The sequence below is a fragment of the Callorhinchus milii genome, unplaced genomic scaffold, assembly GCF_018977255.1.
Source record: "Callorhinchus milii isolate IMCB2004 unplaced genomic scaffold, IMCB_Cmil_1.0 Scaffold2, whole genome shotgun sequence".
Classification (NCBI taxonomy): Eukaryota; Metazoa; Chordata; class Chondrichthyes; order Chimaeriformes; family Callorhinchidae; genus Callorhinchus; species Callorhinchus milii.
In genome coordinates this window covers 47,275,117-47,293,873 of record NW_024704743.1, presented here as the reverse complement: position 1 = coordinate 47,293,873, position 18,757 = coordinate 47,275,117, and the positions used below count along the sequence as shown (strand labels likewise).

Here is an 18,757-nt window from a genome sequence, read left to right as displayed (position 1 = left end):
AAATTTTGTCTGCAAATTGCAAAAAACACAGTAACTGCACTTTACAGTATATCTAAAGCTCTTTCATCCTCCTGACATGAATGCTGCTATGCAATGTAATGAATTATATTTATATAATCCTTGCATTTGATATAGCGCTTTTTCACGTCTTTGACGTCTCAAAGCGCTTCACTGTAAAGTGAATTGACTGTATATTTGTGGGCAAATATAAATACAAAAATATTTATATATTTATAAATATAGTGGAGTCCTGTAGCTCAGTGGTTAGAGCACTCACTTTGCAAGTGAGTTCAATTCCCGGCAGGGCGAAACCTTGGGCAAGTTTCCTTACTCCACACGCCTGATAATAATCCCTCCAAACCAAAAATAATAATAAATTGGTCATTTTCAATCCATGACTGTTTGTGGGACATTGCTGTGCGCAATTGGCTGCCAAGTTCGCCTACAAATATACAGTCAATTCACTTTACAGTATATTCTGTGAAGCGCTTTGGGACGTCCTCCCGACGTGAAAAGCACTATATCAAATGCAAGGATTATTAGATCGGAGCCTACTGAGCACCGGGCTTCAACAGAATAAAATGGTCATCTTAAACATATTCCTGGAAGAATCCAATGCATTTCCAGTTTATAATTATAACATTGTTAGTTATAAAATTGAGTTTATTTGAAACAGATTTTGAACTTGCTTTCCCCCCCATTAAAGAAACATTCATTTATATTGTCAGCAAAATGCACAACAGGACAGAGTGGGCAATACAAAAACATTGAACTAGGAGAGGATTCCCAATAATAAACGCACAATATTTAAACATTTATTTTGACATCTGTCTCACTTAAATTTGTCTCAACTTTGGAGACAAACTTGCATTACAATGCTCGAGGCTGAAGAATTTTTACACTTTGAAGTCTTGTATAAAACAGGAAATGTAAACAAACAACAGGCCACACTGCACTTCACTTGTAGTTTCCTTTCCCAGAGATGAAGCGGTCAATCATGTCAAATGCCCTTTCAGGTTGATCGTAAGGTAAAATATGTCCTCCACCTCGAACAATTACCTAGAACAGAAGAGATAATAAGAATGAGATAAAATCCATATTCTTAAAATAAGAACATATTTAACAATGTTGGAAATCATCTTTCTGTTCTTTCATTTATTAATACTATACGTTTTTTATACAAACACATCATTGTAGTGGATGTTAAATATTACCTATTGCTTGTCAGAATCAACAGTAAAATAAGTTGTTAGACAACAAGTGATCTGTAAGGCAAAACTATGTAATCTTTATATGTAATTCACACATGTTAATTTACTACTAACATTTTATAAATATAAAATATATACATACCGTGATAATAGATCACTAATACAGTTCACATCCATAAAAAATGTATTTTTTGATAGGTAGTAATTTTCCCACAAATGAATATTAAAAAATCCTGAATTTGAAAAAGTTGGTTGTCTCTTTTGTCTCTCCCTATTTTATAAAAACTAGATCACTCCCCTGAAGTTTCAACAACAACATGCATTTATATAGCATCCCTCATATAGCATCCTAGGGCATCCTAGAGTGTTAAAAGTGGTAAGTTAATTAAAATTTCTACTGCTCCAGCCTTCTCTGAGTATTTCTTTCAAAAGCAAGTACAATGTTAACAGAGCTCATGTCCGATATGTTCAAATTGTAAGCATTCTCCCACTCAAATGAAATCTATTGAGACATGCTCATTTATTTAACATTTGCAGGGATTCCAAAGTTCCCTCTCAGCCACTCATTACAGTAATTTATGGCAGGTAACAGCCTGCCTGCAGGATGTGGCACCAGTGCTGTCTGGAGGTGAACGTACTTTCAGACGCTACCTATCCCTTTCCAGGCAAAGTCATCTCAAAGGAAGATTCACTCAGAAGGAAAGTACTAATCCACCAAAGCCATTTGCTTTATGTCACAGTAATTACAGAACTGTATTGTGGCAATTGTATACAACAACATTACATTTGTACAGCGCCTTTCAGGTTGGGAGGGGTCAGGGGGGAGAAGGGAGGTGACTGATGGCATCGTCGAACAACAACAAGATTCCATTTATAAAGCGCCTTTCACGTCAGGAGGACGTCCCAAGGCGCTGCACAGTTGGGTCATGACCCGAGCAGGGGGAAATGGTCAGGGGAGGGGAGGGAGCGAGGAGGGGGGAAATGGTCAGGGTGAGGGGAGGGATGGGAGGGAGCGAGAAGGGGGACGAGAGTCGAGAGGGGAGCTGAAGGCTCGGTCAAAGAGAAGAGGAGGGTCTTGAGGCGGGACTTGAAGGAGGCTAAGGAGGGGGCGAGGCGGAGTGACTGGGGGAATGGAATTCCAGTAGTTGGGGGCAGAGTAGCTGAACGCCCTCCCGCCAATGGTGGGGCGGGTGGGTTGGGGATGTGGAGAAGGCCAGAGTCGGCTGAGCGGGTTGATAGGGGGTTAGGAGGTCGCAGAGGTAGGGTGGGGCGAGGCCATGGAGGGCTTTGTAGTTGAGGACCAGGATCTTGAACTGGATCCTCTGAAGGATAGGGAGCCAATGGAGTTGGGCGAGAGGGGGTCAAGGAGTTTGGTGCAGGAGAGGACACAAGCTGCAGAGTTCTGGATTATCTGCAGCCTGTGGAAGGAGGAGTTGGGAAGGCCGACAAGCAGGGAGTTTGCATAGTGGAGCCTGGAGGTGATGAAGGCATGAACAAGAGTTTCAGCGACCTGAGGGGTGAGGTACTGGCAGAGTCGGGCAATGCTACAGAGGTGAGGGAAGGCAGAGCAGGTCATGGCTTGTATAGATAGTAAATCTAAAAATGATAGCTTAAAGTAAAAGTAACAGCCTTGCAAAGTACCTCCCAACCCTCCTCAGCTCCCAACCCCAGCTCAGATGCCCAACAAGCACTGCGAACACGCTTCGTGGCATCCTCCTGACTGAAAGGTGCTATATAAATGTAAATTTTACTGTATTGTGCAATAATTCTTCAAATTGGCTTCTTATGCACCACTAGTTCCATCTCCACATGCAGCAATGGGTTCTCAAAACTGAATGGTGGGGGCAGTCTTTCAATATGGTCTATAGGCAAAAATTAGATAAGTGCTTCTGGATCACTGCACAAATAACTAATAATAATACTTGCATTTGGTATAGCGCCTTATCACTTCGTCAAGACGTCTTAAAAGTGCTTCACAGGATATACTGTAAAGTGGATTCACTGAATTTTGCGGGAAAAATGCTGCAGCCAGTTTGTGCACAGCAAAGTTCCACGAAGAGTCATGGAGTGGGTGACAATTTTTTTTATATTAATGGTGGTGGGGGGTGGGCTTTGGCCAGAACATTAGGACAAACTCCTTCTCTTTTTTAATCATTTCATTGAATCTTTAATGTCCACCTGAACAGACCTTGGTTTATCGTTGGATCCAAAGGATTTTGCTTTAACAGACAGATAATTATGGCTGAAAGCAGCAAAAGTTGATTATAAAGTTTCACTTAAAGGAACATATACTCTAATCTCACCAAAACACAAAATACTGCAGATGCTGGAATCTGAAACAAAAACAGAGAGAGGTGGGAAAACTCAGCGGGTCATGCAGCATCTATGGAGAAAGGAAAGTGAGTCAATGTTTCGTGTCCACGACCCTTCGTCAGAACTGGGGTACGTTGGGAGGGAGAGATTTTTAAGGACAAGTTGAGAGGGGGAGGCAGGACAAGGACGACAAAGAAGACAAAAAAAGAGAAGACAAAGGAGAGAATGTAATAGTTGATGGGTTAAAGAGGTGATAGTGGCGTAAAAAAGGGTATTTTTTTTAAACAAAGGGTGGGGTGTTGAAACAAAACTGGGGAGAAGAGGTGTTAATGGTGCAGAACAGGCAACACACCAGAGTGTCTGGGGTGATGATTGTAGTGATAACAGAAGATAGCTCTTCTGGTAACAGAAGGGGTGGGAGGGAAAGGTGAGCTGTTACAGTCTGAAGTAGCTGAAATCGATATTGAGGCCAGAGGGCTGTAGGGTCCGTAGCAGATAGATAAGATGTTGTTCCTCAAGCTTTCGCTGTGGATCACTGGAACACTGTAGGAGACCATAGATGGAGAGGTGAGACTGTGAATGGGAGTGTGAGTTGAAATGGCAGGAGACCAGAAGATCAGGGTTGACCTTGCGTACCGAACGGAGGTGTTCTGCAAATCGGTCACCCAATCTGCACTTAGTCTCCCCAATATAGAGGAGACCACACCGTGAGCAGCGGATACAGTAGACTATATTGTTCTTACATGGAACCTGTGTTTGGGGCCTTGGATATACTCCAATCTGTCTGTTGGCCCCTTCTATAGTGGAATGTACAGTAGTATGTTTACAATAACATTTATGAACCATAAATCAGCACTGGTATTAGAGCAGTCTAATACGAAGGAATTTACTAAATAAATGAATGGTGGTTGATGCCACCAGTTGAATGACGTCAATTGATAAGGTTGATTTTTTAAAAAACGTCTGTGAAATTTCCTTAAGATTTTAAAACTGGTTACATTATTTGAGTCTCCAAATTCTATCATTTAATGCCACTAACTTTGATAGAATTTCGGGCCTGTACCTGGTCAGGTTTTTGTTTGGGAAAACCAATTTAAACCCATCTCAGGTTTCCTGATCTCTAATGAAATTAGTACTTAACTTGATCTTTTAGCAAGCAATTTGCTTTGAACATCACTAAAATTAAAGGCAAGATCATAAGTTCAGTGGAGTAGTAGAAATTCAATATTCTTCCCTCCACTCTATGTCAAATGGGCTTTAATTGAATTTTTGGAATCAGAAAATGAATTCAATGCGTTCCTGATCTAGAATATGTGAATGCTCAGTTTGCCTTTTTTTGAAAAAGTATAATTTGGGCAAGAAATGTGTATTGTCAAGGATCACTACATCGAACAACAAAAAGAAACCCACCTCACTACGGTGGGAATTCTAATATCTCGGCGAGTCAAATGGGCACAAGAGGTTGGCAACATAAAATGTCATACCATAAACATAGGCATATAAGAGTGACCCCGCAAATAAAGAAGACACTGAGAAGCAGTCCCAGCACACTGCTGCACCTTCTCTCAGCCACTTCTGAACTTTGACAAAAAGCAAAAATAAAGTGAAGAAGGGTACGTTTTTAAATCACATTTAAACTAGGAGCTTGAAGCCCCTTCCATGTTAATTCTGTGGATCCATTGAAGTTTCAATCCCATACTAATCAAGAAAGCACTAATCTCACCAAAATGGCTTGTGACTGAAAGCAATGGACTGGAGGAATTGGATGCATAAAAAATGAGCCAAAAGAAAAGTAATCAACAAAACAATCAAAGCTCTTCCAAGATTTAAAATAAAGGTCCTCCTTTGGAGCAAATAGATCCATAATATAACTTGACATTTGAATTGGCTGTAAGAAAAATAAATCAGTCTTGGAATCCAAAATTCAGCATTCATAACTTATAATAATAATACTTGCAGTTGATATAGCGCTTTTCACGTCGGGAGGACATCCCAAAGCGCTTCACAGAACACACTGTAAAGTGAATTGACTGTATATTTGTGGGCGATAGCGGCAGCCAATTGCGCACAGCAATGTCCCACAAACAGTCGTAGATTGAAAATGACCAATTTATTATTGGTTTTGGAGGGATTATTATTAGGAGTGTGGAGTAAGGAAACTTGCCCAAGGTTTCACCCTGCCTGTACACCTTCTTATACATCTTCTCATGGCTAGCGATAAAGTCACGTTAGCAGAAATTGGTTACAAGTTCAACTCCACCACAATTGAACGTTAGAACAACAAGGCATTTGTCAAAACATTTTTAAAGAGCTTTAATTCTGAATAAATTATAATTCACTATTACAGCACTTTAGCCCAAGCCACTAATATTTTGATGGATTATTTTCAGAAATGAAAAGTGCCAGCTATCCTTGCAAGTCAGTGCCATTCAAAATATAGATTTTAGTATGATCTAGGTTGACAAAGAATAGCAAGGTTAAAATAGAAAACAGGCTAAACAGGCTCACAGGGATGTTAAAGAAATGTGAACAAAATAGCATTAACAGAAACTCAAGTCAAAAAACTTACCAAAACTCCCAAAGTCCACATCACATAGGTCAATAAAAGACATATGTAAACATCAGCAATCCCATTATAATAACAAGCTCTGAAATATGACACTTGGGGCACCTGGTAACCCTTCGTTCAAAAGCATTTCCTGAAGCCACAAAACATTTGGCAATACTATGTAAACATCCCTAGCACACAGATGGAAATGTTGAAGCTTCCTAAGAATGGCCTGTAACAAAATTGAGCGAAAAGGCTACTTCTCACACAGTATATCTTTTGGAGGCATCTTCCTATCTACCCATCTTGAGATTTGGAGATCACAACATGTAAAATCATGGCCTGGCATTTTGTTCTTTTTAAAGTAATAGGCAAGAAAGGCATTGAATATGTATTTTTAAAAAAAAATACATTGTATATACATCTACATCTGAATGAGAAAGATAAACAGCAATGCTCTTTCACTCCTGAAACATAACCCATCTTTTCTCATTTAGATGTTAAATGGCCCACTACTGATTTCCATTTTCCAGCATCTGTAGTTTTCTTTTTATTTCTACTGTCTGGTTACAATCTGGTTTGTTTTATACTTGACATGCCAAACAATCTGCCACAAGCAGGTAAGGCACATAACAATAATCAAAAATGGGAAATCCAACTGGTTTGTTTCAGCCACCAGTAAAACAGCTTTCTAAAGACGTCAAGATTACAGCACAGAAGTAGAATGCATTTTCTTAGGATACTGCTGCGGCACATGTCCATTTTTCAAACTCTAGCCTTGATTTGATTCACTTTTCTTTTATTAAGTGGGCAAAAATTCACTGAACAGTCACATTTTGTAGAGATTAATACAAGTTAGCATGTCAGGACTCCTCACTATTTATTTACTTATTAACCCAACATTGTACAGACAAAATCTCACCACTCGTGTGGCTTAGAGATACACATTTTGGGGGATTTAAATAATATTGGAATAAACATGTAAATAGCATTAATAACCCGTGCATTTGTTACTATAGGGTTACAGGAAGCAGGTAAAACCATTACACTTTTTATGAACTCCTTGTGCTCACTTTTCAAACCGGTAATGAACTGGCAACAACTAAGAAAAAGGTTTATAAATATTAACAGACTCTTGTATCAGAACACATGCGACGGTCTATTCATGCGTTTTAACGTTCGGCTCAGCATGCGACTGTTTGTGCCTTCTTTCCCACACCACTCAGTACCAGTGCCTAACATATGTGAAAATTTGCTAGTAAAGTGAACACACAAAGGAATCATTCTTCTTGGGTTCTTTTTAATACATTAAAAAAAAGGAATCTCAAACTTCCTCCTTCCTGTCTCAGGGCTGTCACCATCTGGACCTGAGTTTGGAAGCATCTGTGAGCTTCTGATTTGCACAAATGTAATAAACCCAAGCTTTGAGGACTGCATAATTTGGGTTGTAACCATTTTTTTATTTTTACTGGAATGGCTATCTATAAAAACACAGAACACAAAGCCTCGGGGTTCAACTTGCTAAAACCTTTTAGAAATGTGCTTAGTGTACACTAATTAAACAACATGACTACCCAATTAGAGATTCTCATAGATTGAAGCCTTCTTGAGCTTTGAAGGGAAAAAAATAAACTCATGTAGTAACAAAAATAACTATGGGATAAATAAATTATCCCACCTAATTAAGTTATTCTCTTCAATAGCTTGCTGACTGCAATGATTCACTCCTCTTTGTTCATGTAAGGGTTGCCAGTGGACTCACTGAGCCCATCTCTCTTGAAAGTGGGGATAAGACAAGGCTTCCTATTGTCACCTATCTTATTCGATGTATTCATCAATGACGTGTTAATGGCACTGAGAGAGACAGACATGGTGCATCTGTTTTAGCTTTTAAAAAACCTTTTTCTTAACTGATGTAAAATAAGGCACCCAAAAACTCAATGAGATGCTGTTGAATAAATTAGCTGTTCATTTAACATAATCCACTCCTATTGCTTCCTATGGCAGAGGCAATAGGAGTGAATTATGTTAAATGAACAGCAAACCACAGTGATTTTTTTAGTCAGTCTGGTGTCTGACACATGTGGAAACCCATCGTCCTGCTGAGAGTTCCATCTCTGTATGACACTTACACATTCCCTGTGTCTGGAATGGAATACACACTCTGTCCTTGGAGGGATGCGCCCTTCTTACCCAATTATGAACAGAAGTAGGTGCAGGTCCGCAAGCAGCTTGGGGATCCCAGCATGTGCAATGGGGTACTGATGGACTTCACAGCTTGTCTCACAGCTTTCCATTGAGAGCTTTCAAGGATAATTCTACCCGGTAAAGGCTTTGACTTGAGGGGATAACAGGAGCTGAGTGAGAAGAAGTGAATCCCTGCTCCCAGTAACTGGTCTGCCACCATCCCTCTCAACATTCCTACTGAAGAGCCAAGCTGGCTGGTCTGACATCAGCAATCCCCTGGAGGACTGAAGACCTGTCTGGTTCAGGAAATGGAACTGACACAGAAGATTGACTCAATTTTGGTCGCCAAGCTCAGCTACCAAAAGGACACAGCTTACCTCTTCTCAAGAGACAAAACAACAACAAAATTAAATTTGTATAGTGCCTTTCACGTCGGGGGGACGTCCGAAAGCATTGGACAGACAGAGATACGAACCCGACCTAGGGGTCGGGTGTGGGAGGGGGGGAAGCAGGGACATCGAAAGCATGGAGGAAAAGGAGGGTCTTGAGATGAGTCTTGAAGGAGGCAGTGGGGGGGGGGGGATTGGGGGGAGTGCGAGATGGAGGGACTGCAGGATGGAGTTCCAGAGGTGGGGGCAGAGTGGCGGAAGGCCCGCCTGCGAATAGTGGAGCAAGCAAGGCGGGGGATGTGAAGTAGGCCAGAGTCCGCTGAGCGGAGGAAGCAAACAGGATGGGAGGGGGTTAGGAGGTCGGAGATGTAGGGGGGAACAAAACCACGGAGGGCTTTGAAGGTGAAGACCAGGATCTTGAACTGTATCCTCTGTGTGATGGGAAGCCAGTGGAGTTGGGCAAGGATGGGGGTGATAGGGTCACGGAGCCTAGTATGGGAGAGGACATGGGTCAAACAAGACCCCAAGGTTCCGGACTGGCTTAGTAAGGTGGAGTGTCAACCATGGATGGTGATGCTGTCAGTGCCTGAGATGAGGAGGCGCTGACTGGAGCCAATCAGGAGAGCCTCGGTCTTGTTGATGTTCAACTGAAGAAAGTTAGCTCTTATCCAGGACTTGATGTGTGACAGACATTCTGTCAGGACAGCAGTGATCCTGGAGTCGAGGGTGGAAGCTGAGAGGTAGAGTTGGGTATCATCTACATACATGTGGAAGTTGACCACATGCGGATGATGTCACCAAGAGGGAGCATACAGATATTGAAGAGGAAGGGACCATGTTCAAAGACCTGAGGAATGCCGCACGGGATGATCCGGGGGCTAGAGGAGAAGCTTTTTGAGGAGATGAAATGCAGGCAGTGTGAGAGATACAATCTGAACCAGTCAAGGACAGTGCTGTTGAGGTGAGAGGAGAGGCGGTGGATGAAGATAGAATGGTCGACGGTGTCGAAAGCAGCAGAGAGGTCAAGGAGGACGAGGAGGCAGAGGGAGCCCAGGTCACAGATGGACAGAATGTCATTTGTCACTTTGACCAGGGGTGTTTCTGTGGGTGGGATGGAACCCCAATTAGAGGGGTTCGAGAAGGGAGTGGCAGGAGAAGAAGGAGCTAAGCTGAGAAGTAACAACTCATTCCAGCACCTTGGAGAGGAAGGGGAGGTTGGAGATGGGGCCATAGTTAGGGAGTAGAGAAAGGTCCAGGGAGGTTTTTTTTAAGGATATGAGTGATGACAGTGGGTTTTAACGGGGTGGGAACAGTACCAGAGGACAGGGAGAGGTTTACAATGTCAGTGAGTAGAGGGGCAATGAGGTAGAGCTGGGAGGTAAGGAGAGGGGTAGGGATGGGATTGAGGGAGCAGGTGGTAGGTTTCATACAGGTTATGGCGATGAGAGAGGAGGGGGAGACAGGTTCAAAAGTGTAGAGGGAGTGGTGGGTAGGGGCCTGGGTGGAAGGGGGAGATGGGGATGGTCTAGCAGATGCAGTGGCAGCTGAGTGGATTCCCTCGACTTTGGATTCGAGGAAGTCCAGCATCGCCTTGCTGTTGGCATTTGAGGTGAGGATGGGTGAGGTGTGAGAGGGTGGGCGGAGGAGCCAGTTCGTAATCGAGAAGAGGAGCCTGGGGTTGTTCTTAGCCTCCAAGATTGTCATGGAGTAGAACGACGATTTTGCGGAGGCGAGGGCAGAGCGGTAGGATTTGACATAGTACAGCCAGATCTGCCGATGGACAGTTAGGTTTGATTTAAGCCAGGTGCGCTCGGCGGAATGCTCCTCGGCTTTAAGGGAGCGGAAGTGACTGGTGTACCAGGGCGATTTGCGTGAATAGTAGACGGTTTGAGAAGAGAGAGGAGTAAGGGAATCGAGAGTGGAGGAGAGGGAGCTGTGGAGAAGAGTGACTGAGGAGGATAGGTCAGTGCGGGAGGAAGCCCAGAGGGGAAGGAGTTCAGATGACTCCAAGGCAGCCGGGGGGGGAGATTTTTTTCCACAGCAGTACGAGATGGAGTGGGTTGGGTGGCAGTGGGGAGAGGGATTGAGGAGTTAAGGGAGATGAAGTGATGGTCCAAGATCGCTTTGTCGATGATGGTGGTGAGGTCCAAGACAGTGAGGCCCCCAGTGATTACCAGGTCAAGGGGTTAACCATGGACATGGGTGGCGGAGTGGATGTGGAGGGAGAAGTTGAGGGAGGAGATAAGGGAGGAAGAGTAGTAGAGGTAGAGCAGGAGGGGGTGAAGTGAAGGTTGAAGTCGCCAAGGATGAGGAGGCGTTTAGATCAGAGGGAGAGGGAGAGGTAGATAAGGAGAATTTTGAGGGAAAGGTTGGAGGGGTGATAAAGGGTAAGGTGCTCAAAGGAGGAGAAGTTCCAGAGGAGTAAGGGGATAGGCCAAACAGGGACTAGGAAATGAAAAAATTGCATTTATATTGCGCCTTTCACATTGGGAGGTCATCCCAAGGCATTGAAAGGAGCAAACTGCAAAATGACTTTTATTCTCTAGTTTATGAAGGTATTTAGTAAAGACAAATTTAGTGTTCTGAATAATTTTTTGAAAACCCTCATAAAAAGTTAATTTTAAACAAAGCAGTCACTACCATTTTCCTGAGTCAAGTTCTATTTCCTTTTTTAAAATGAACCATAGGTTACTGTGATACTGCACAAAATGCTTAAGATCATCTAATATTCTGGTGTATTGATTTAAATGTAGCAAAGGCAGAATAATAATAATCCTTGCATTTGATATAGCGCCTTTTCATGTTTTCGAGACGTCTCAATGAGCTTCAGAGAATATACTATACAGTTAGTGACTGTGTATTTTGTGGGCAAACCCTCTTGTGAAACCTTACAATGAGGACATAAGCCCTTGGTGTTAGGTGGGCTCAGGTGGTTACACACTTGCCTCCAAGTCAGAACGTTTCAGGTTTAGGCCCCACATTGGGACTTGGAACTCACATGGCCCAAGCTGACACTCCAATGCAGTGCTACAGGGGTACTGAGGTCCTATCTGTCTGTTCATGTGATCGTTAAAGATCCATGGCACTATTCAAAAAATATAAAGGAGTTTCTCCCATTGTCCTGCCAATAATTCCCAAAATGAAATTGGTCACTCACTCCATGGCTGTTTGTGGGACATTGCTGTGTGCCAATTGGCTGCCACATTCACGCACAAAAACACATAGTCACTTTGAAAACAATCATGTGAAGCACTTTGGGATAATAATAATAATAATCCTTGCATTTGATATAGCGCTTTTCACGTCGGGAGGACGTCCCAAAGCGGTTCACAGAACACACTCTGTAAAGTGAATTGACTGTATATTTGTGGGCGAACGCGGCAGCCAATTGCGCACAGCAATGTCCCACAAACAGTCATAGATTGAAAATGACCAATTTATTATTGTTTTTGGTTTTGGAGGGATTATTATTAGGCGTGTGGAGTAAGGAAACTTGCCCAAGGTTTCGCCCTGCCTGGATGTCCTCACAATGTGAAAGGCATTATACCAAATACAAAGTATTTTTGCCTGTCTGCTTCACTCAGCTAACCCAGACCTGCTGTGCATTCTCCGACCTTTCTGCACCACCATCGATGGCTGTGCCTTCAGCCACTACACCCCTAATCTCTGGAACTCCTTGCCTCAATCCCCTGCATCACCCTTTCTTTATCTTTAAATCCCACCTGAAACTGACTACTTTCGTTGCGTCTATGGTCACCTCCCCCTCCCTCAGTGCCCAACCCAGCCACTGTACAGCACTCTATTCTACAAGTTATTCTACAGGAAGGATGCTATGTAAACACAAGTTATTGTCGCAAGTTTGGCGACTCAGTAGACAATAGGGGTCAAATATGAGATTGTCCTGGTCTGAGTGGCTGACTACCTTCACAGCATGTTCACCAACTAAGCCATGAAGAAACAGTTGTAGTAACAACGCCAATGGGCTTCTTCCTTGCAACAAGCAATTACAATGGATAAATATTTCTACTTATGAGGAAAGTAACCCAATAGGGTGTCAACTGACAAGTTACAGTGTAAAAAACAGTTTGCTCAGCATCAGATGCATTGATCCCAAATTAATTTATTCTTCACTGTAGCAGCTCCCTGCGATTACCATACCTGATAAAAGTCCCCAACGTTTCGGATGTAACCAGCCACTTCAGTGTCACCGGGATTGACGGACCAATAGAATCTATCCACATTTTTGAACTCTTCAGCCTTGGACCATGGCACAGTGAGCAGAAAGCGTTCGGTTAAAGGGGCCGCTACAATAACATCAAGTTGTCCACTGTACAATAATACCTAACAGAAAAAAAACCAGAAAAGGAAGTATGAATTTGATACTTAATAGAAATACAAATGTTTTAAGTTTAAAAAAAATCTCTGCAGCCAATATCCACACTAACAGAACAAATGTTTAAAAGAATAAGACAATAAGGTAGTCAGTTCATTTCTGCAAGACAGTTCTGTGAAATGCATCCATCCTTTCCCTGAATTTTTAAAAAAATCATTATGCTCTTTCTAGTTTTGACCATGACACATTTTATTGTACAATGTTTGCCCGGACATGCATTTACTGACTCACTTCCTTGCATGTGCAATATTGAGATGTTTTGCATGAATAATGTAAAATAAACATTTTGGATGCAGCAACAGTTTGTGAAAACAAACAAAAACCATCTGATGGACAGAACAATTATTAAATGTTGTAGGCAGAGGCCATACAGCTGTTCCTGCTACAATATGGAAATAATCAAACTGCCCCTGAACACAAAGAACAAAGGGCTGTATATTGTTCATTGCAAGAATGATGTCTGTAAAATTGGACTATATACAGCAACAAACTAAATTATTTTATTGGTTCTTTTGAATCTTGGGGGTAATCATGGAAATGGAGAGGAATGTATCTGGGTTGACATTTCGATCAGGTATTTTGAGCAAAATGAACCTCATCGTGGAGTCCTGTAGCTCAGTGGTTAAAGCACTCGCTTTGCAAGTGAGAGACCTGAGTTCAATTCCAGACAGAGCAAAACCTTGGGCAAGTTTCCTTACTCCACACACCTAATAATAATCCCTCCAAAACCCAAAACAATAATAAATTGGTCATTTTCAATCTACGACTGTTTGTGGGACATTGCTGTGCGCAATTGGCTGCCGCGTTCGCCCACAGATATACAGTCAATTCACTTTACAGTGTGTTCTGTGAAGCACTTTGGGACGTCCTCCCGACGTGAAAAGCGCTATATCAAATGCAAGGATTATTATTATACAGGTATTACAAATTTCCCTCTCACCGACTCTTCCTGGGTGCGAATCCAACATTGTAAAGCACTTTGAGATATCCTCCCAACATGAAAGGCACTATATAAATGTTAATTGTATTGCGTTAAACTCAAGGAGGTTGACAACAACTTGCCTTGATTCATCCACTTCATACAGACTAATGTCTCGGAGCACCTGCTCTTGGCCAAACAACATCTTGGGAGCAACTTTGCAACAAAGAAAGCACCAAATTACAGAGAAGTTCATCTCTACCTTCTTAGGACAACTTGGAATAGACAATAAACGTTCACCCAAGAAAGAGTAAAAAAAACTTTACTTCTCATTTGCTGTCTGAGTCGTATCTTTCCAAGAATTTAAATTACGTTCAAATGTTTCAAAGTTTGCAATTGTTGAACATTATTTTCATTGCAGATTATTTTTGCATATGCTCAACAGCCTCTCGTGAATGATTAGTCAACAAGGGACTATAACATTTGCAAGGTATAGTTGTCAGATGGGTTTGCATTTCCAGGAACAGCTTAAACTGCTGTTCAGCTGTTCGACTGTGTGACTGATGTCTGCAGCTTGCATATTTTGTGGCTGATGTCCGAAGCCTGTGTGGCTGATGTGCTCAAAAACAAACACAATAATAATAATCCTTACTTTTGATATTGCACCTTATCACGCCTTTGAGATGACTCAAAGCGCTTCACAGAATATAATGCAAAGTGCAGTGACTGTATATTTTGTGGGCGAAACGCAGCAGCCAATTGCGCACAGTAGTTTTGCACAAACAGCCATGGATTGAGTGACCAAATTATCATTATTATTTTTAATGCAGCTAATCGCTCCATTTCTTCAATATTAAATCTGGTCGTTTTGAAGGCAAATGGTAGGAGACGTACGCAAGTTGCCTTTGAGATCGTGGACAAATGTGAACAGCAATGAGATGAAATCCTGATTGGTGTTGGGTATACAGTCTCTGGAGATGTCTGATACTAATGGAGTTTGCTCTGTCCATCAGATGATTTTTGTTTGTTTTCGCAAATTGTTTCTGCATCCAAGATATTTATTTTACATTATTCCTGCAAAATGTCTCACTATTGCACAGGTGAGGAAGTGGGATAGTAAACTCATCTCCTGGCAAACTTTGTACAATGAAATGTGTCATGATCAAAACCATCCATGCATTGACCTGTTCAGCCTTCCCCAAGGGTCTCGGCCACCACTTCCTCTCCCCCCGGGCAGCTGAGACCCTTATCTATGCTTTTGTTACATCCAGGCTCGACTATGCTAACTCTCTGCTCGACAGACTTCTCAACTCTTCTCTTCACACGCTGCAGATTATTCGGAATTCTGCAACTCATATCCTCTCTCCCACCAAGCACAGTAAGCCTATCACTCCTATCCTCGCCCGGCTTCACTGGCTCCCCATCTCCCAGAGGATCAAATTCAAGATCCTTGTCCTCACGTTTGAAGCCCTCCACAGTGTTTCCCATCCTGACCTTTGATCTGCTGAAACCTTACCAACCCACCCACTCGCTACGCTCGGCAGGCACTGGGGTTGCTTCACATCCCCTGCCCGCTCCACCATCAGTGGTCTAGCCTTCAGCCTTTCTAGCCCATCCTCTGGGACTCCACCCCGGAGTCTCTTCGCCTCACCCCTTCCCTCACCTCCTTTCAAGACCTATCAAGACCTTCCTCTTTGACGTGCCATCGGTCATCTTCCCATCCCCATGCTCCTCATCCCTCTTGAATCCAACCTCTAGCTCGTGTGCAAACCCTTAATTGTCTATTGCCTTGGAACGATCTCCTGACGTGAAAGGCGCTACTATATAAATATAATTTGTAGTTATTATCCTTGGCAGGGATAGTAAGTATATGTGGCATTACTCAAAATTTATTTTAGGCAATATTTTAATACTTAAATTTCAACTAAATGTTAGTCAATTGGATCACAATATATTATCCAAAAATCCTGACTGGATTAGAAAAAACGCAGAAAATCACTTTCCCGCTTTGCAATTGATGCGAAATATGGAAGCTACTTTTAAATAAAGACTTTAAGAGTTCATAAAGGTCCAGTCAATTTGTTCCTCTCTCTCTCTACCACAGAAGGAAATCCAAAACTTGAACTTAGTATTTGTTTATAATTGATTTGGTTGGGTTTTTACACAATATACAAGTTTGAAAAACCATCCGTCGTATCCTTTCCCCAGCTGGGATTTACAATTGTAGCTGAAATTTGGCAAAGCTTATTGTTAATAGATTCATGAAGAAATGTAGCTCCACAGCACATTTATCTCATTAAAAGTTTTATCAAGTAAATCAGATGAAAATGGAAGCCTCAACAACACTCTTGATCAGTTGCATTCACATTCTTAACTGACAAGCAAAACATTCACTTGTGGAATTAGAAAATAGTTTTCCTGGGAAATCAAAATGAAAACAGCTTGATTTAGGGCAGGTTTTCTTAATCTCCTCCCCCCCAAGAGAGTTATCTTTGATGCAGTTAGCTCACGCCTAACTTTATTCCTAAGGAAAAAATGCAGGGACACAATCCTACTTTAAAAATAATTGCATGGGTGACATATATATATATATATATATATATACACACACACACACGCTATTCCCTTGACTTAATCTTAAAAAAATATTTTACCCCAGAAATTGGTATGGTTGTCTGAACTCCTAGAATCTTATACTGGAAGTAAAGAATCAATCAACATCGGCAATAACTAGGCAACAGTAGAAATACAGATTCTCAACAAAAATGATAAGCACAGGTGCAGCATGGAGGAAGGTCATATTATAATAAAGAATGAGAAAGAAGTTAGCTTTTATCCTTGATAATGACAGATGTGGATGGAGCTCCACATCTGCAATAAGAAATAAAGTTTTAGGTTGCAAATTCAACCACTGTTTAGCATAAAGATCACTTCAGCTAGCAGAAATGCAAATACCAATCAGCCCAGTTTGCAAGCAGACATCCCAGTGGTGTTCACTCAATAGAACATCTTTAGCTTTTCCCACAAGTACTAGTTTTATGATAGAAATAATCCTTACATTTTGAATGGCTCTTTTCACACCAGGATGACATCTTCAAGTGCTTCACTTGATATACTGTGCAGTGGAGTGACTGTGTATTCTGTGGATGAACATGGTAGCCAATTTGCACTCAACAATATCCCACAAACAGTGATGAAATTAATAACTTTTTTTTCTTTATTTGGGGGATTTTTGATCAGGATCCTAGGAAAAGCGCCCTTCTCTTTTCGAATAGTATCATGGGATCTTTAACATCCAACTAAAAAAGTAGATCGGGCTTTGGTTTAAAGCGTCATCCGAAGGATGGCACCTCCATCACCGCATTGCAGTGTCAGCTTAGACTATAAGAGTTACAAGTCCTGACATGGGGTTTGAATCCACAACCTTCTCATTCGGATGTGAGAGTGCTACCAACTGAGCCAGAACAATGGAAAACCTCCCAGTTAAAATTTGGTTGTATACAGATTTTTCCATGGTGAAATGATACAAAACAAAAGGTTTCATCTTCTTGTTGTTTTTTGTCCACACAATATGGGAGTCCTCAAAAGGGGAGTCTTAAAAAGTGTTTTCTCTCGTTTTCAAAAATACTAATTACTAGTAGCATCTTACAATAATTGCAATTTTCAATCATTTTACAAAGAAATATTGGAGGTCATTAGAGGGCAGTATGGTCACAAGACAAGTTAAATCAGGAATCAAAACCTATAATTCACCACCATTTCATGCTAATAGAAAAGCCATTAAAGTAGAAGCCTTCCATTTAAAAAGATTAATTCACAGGGCTTCAATAGAAGAGAAATACCAATCAACCCAGTTTGCAAGCAGACATCCCAAAGGAAGGTATAGGAGATTTTCAAAATCCTTTCATAAAGTCACTGTATGAATAAGAATGGGAGCTGACTGCACTACAGGGAAGTGAGCTGGAAATAGAAGAAATAAGTTTGGCATTCAAGAAATTGTTCTCTTGATATAAGACTATTAACCTGGTAGGATTTTCAGGCTTTGAATCTGCACAAACTCTGCACACTGCTGGCATGATCCCAGCCAAAGGATCAGTTAAAAGGCTCCCTTAGTATGTTCAACAATGGAGAAGTTGTACTCTTGATTCCTTCCTCAAAATAAATATAAGAGAGCCTGACAGGCAGGTTTGTTGGATCTGAGGACAACAACCAGCAGGAAATGTTGTAATGAGACAACCTCCAAGTAAAATCAGCAGACAAGATGGTATGTTAACAATACCTTAAGTACAAAGAACAATGAACTTTCAGGTAGACAATGTTACCTTTTTCATTCTCTACATCGTGTATTTAAACTCAAAGGCAAGGGCGTAGATTAAAAGTTTTGCTTTAAGTGTACTATCAAACGAGAAGAGTTAGGACTTTATGGACCACATTAAGCGGTATGGCTACAGGAAGATTTCAGAATGCTTGCCCAGTCTGCATACTTGGTTTTGACTTATTTTTTAATAAAGCTCATGGCACAGCTTGTATTCCTCTCTTTCCCCTTCCTGTCTATACTTCTGCGATAGGTGGGAGGGTGGGGGAGAGAGAGCTCAGAGAGAGAGCGAGAGAGAGGAACCAATTCTGCAGGGTACATTGCATGGTTGGGATTAGGATGGAAAATATTCTAATTATGTCAAAATCTCTCTTAGGGGTATTGTCTCTCCATTCTTCCCATATTTAAGAAGACATTCATTCTAGGAAACCCATTGATATGTAAAGATTGCAAGAGCTAATTTCAAGCCAAAATAGTCAGGA

At 41.6% G+C, this 18,757-nt stretch overlaps 1 protein-coding gene across 1 annotated transcript in view; it reads right to left on the bottom strand.

Annotated features, from left to right (window-relative positions):
* Positions 1-645: 645 nt before the first annotated feature.
* The window catches only part of cpvl (carboxypeptidase vitellogenic like), a 69,893-nt gene continuing 51,781 nt past the window's right edge, over positions 646-18,757 (bottom strand). The window contains 2 exon segments of the mRNA XM_042332339.1: positions 646-1,059; positions 12,807-12,989. Coding sequence (XP_042188273.1) covers positions 958-1,059; positions 12,807-12,989 — 285 coding nt within the window. The 3' untranslated portion in view covers positions 646-957.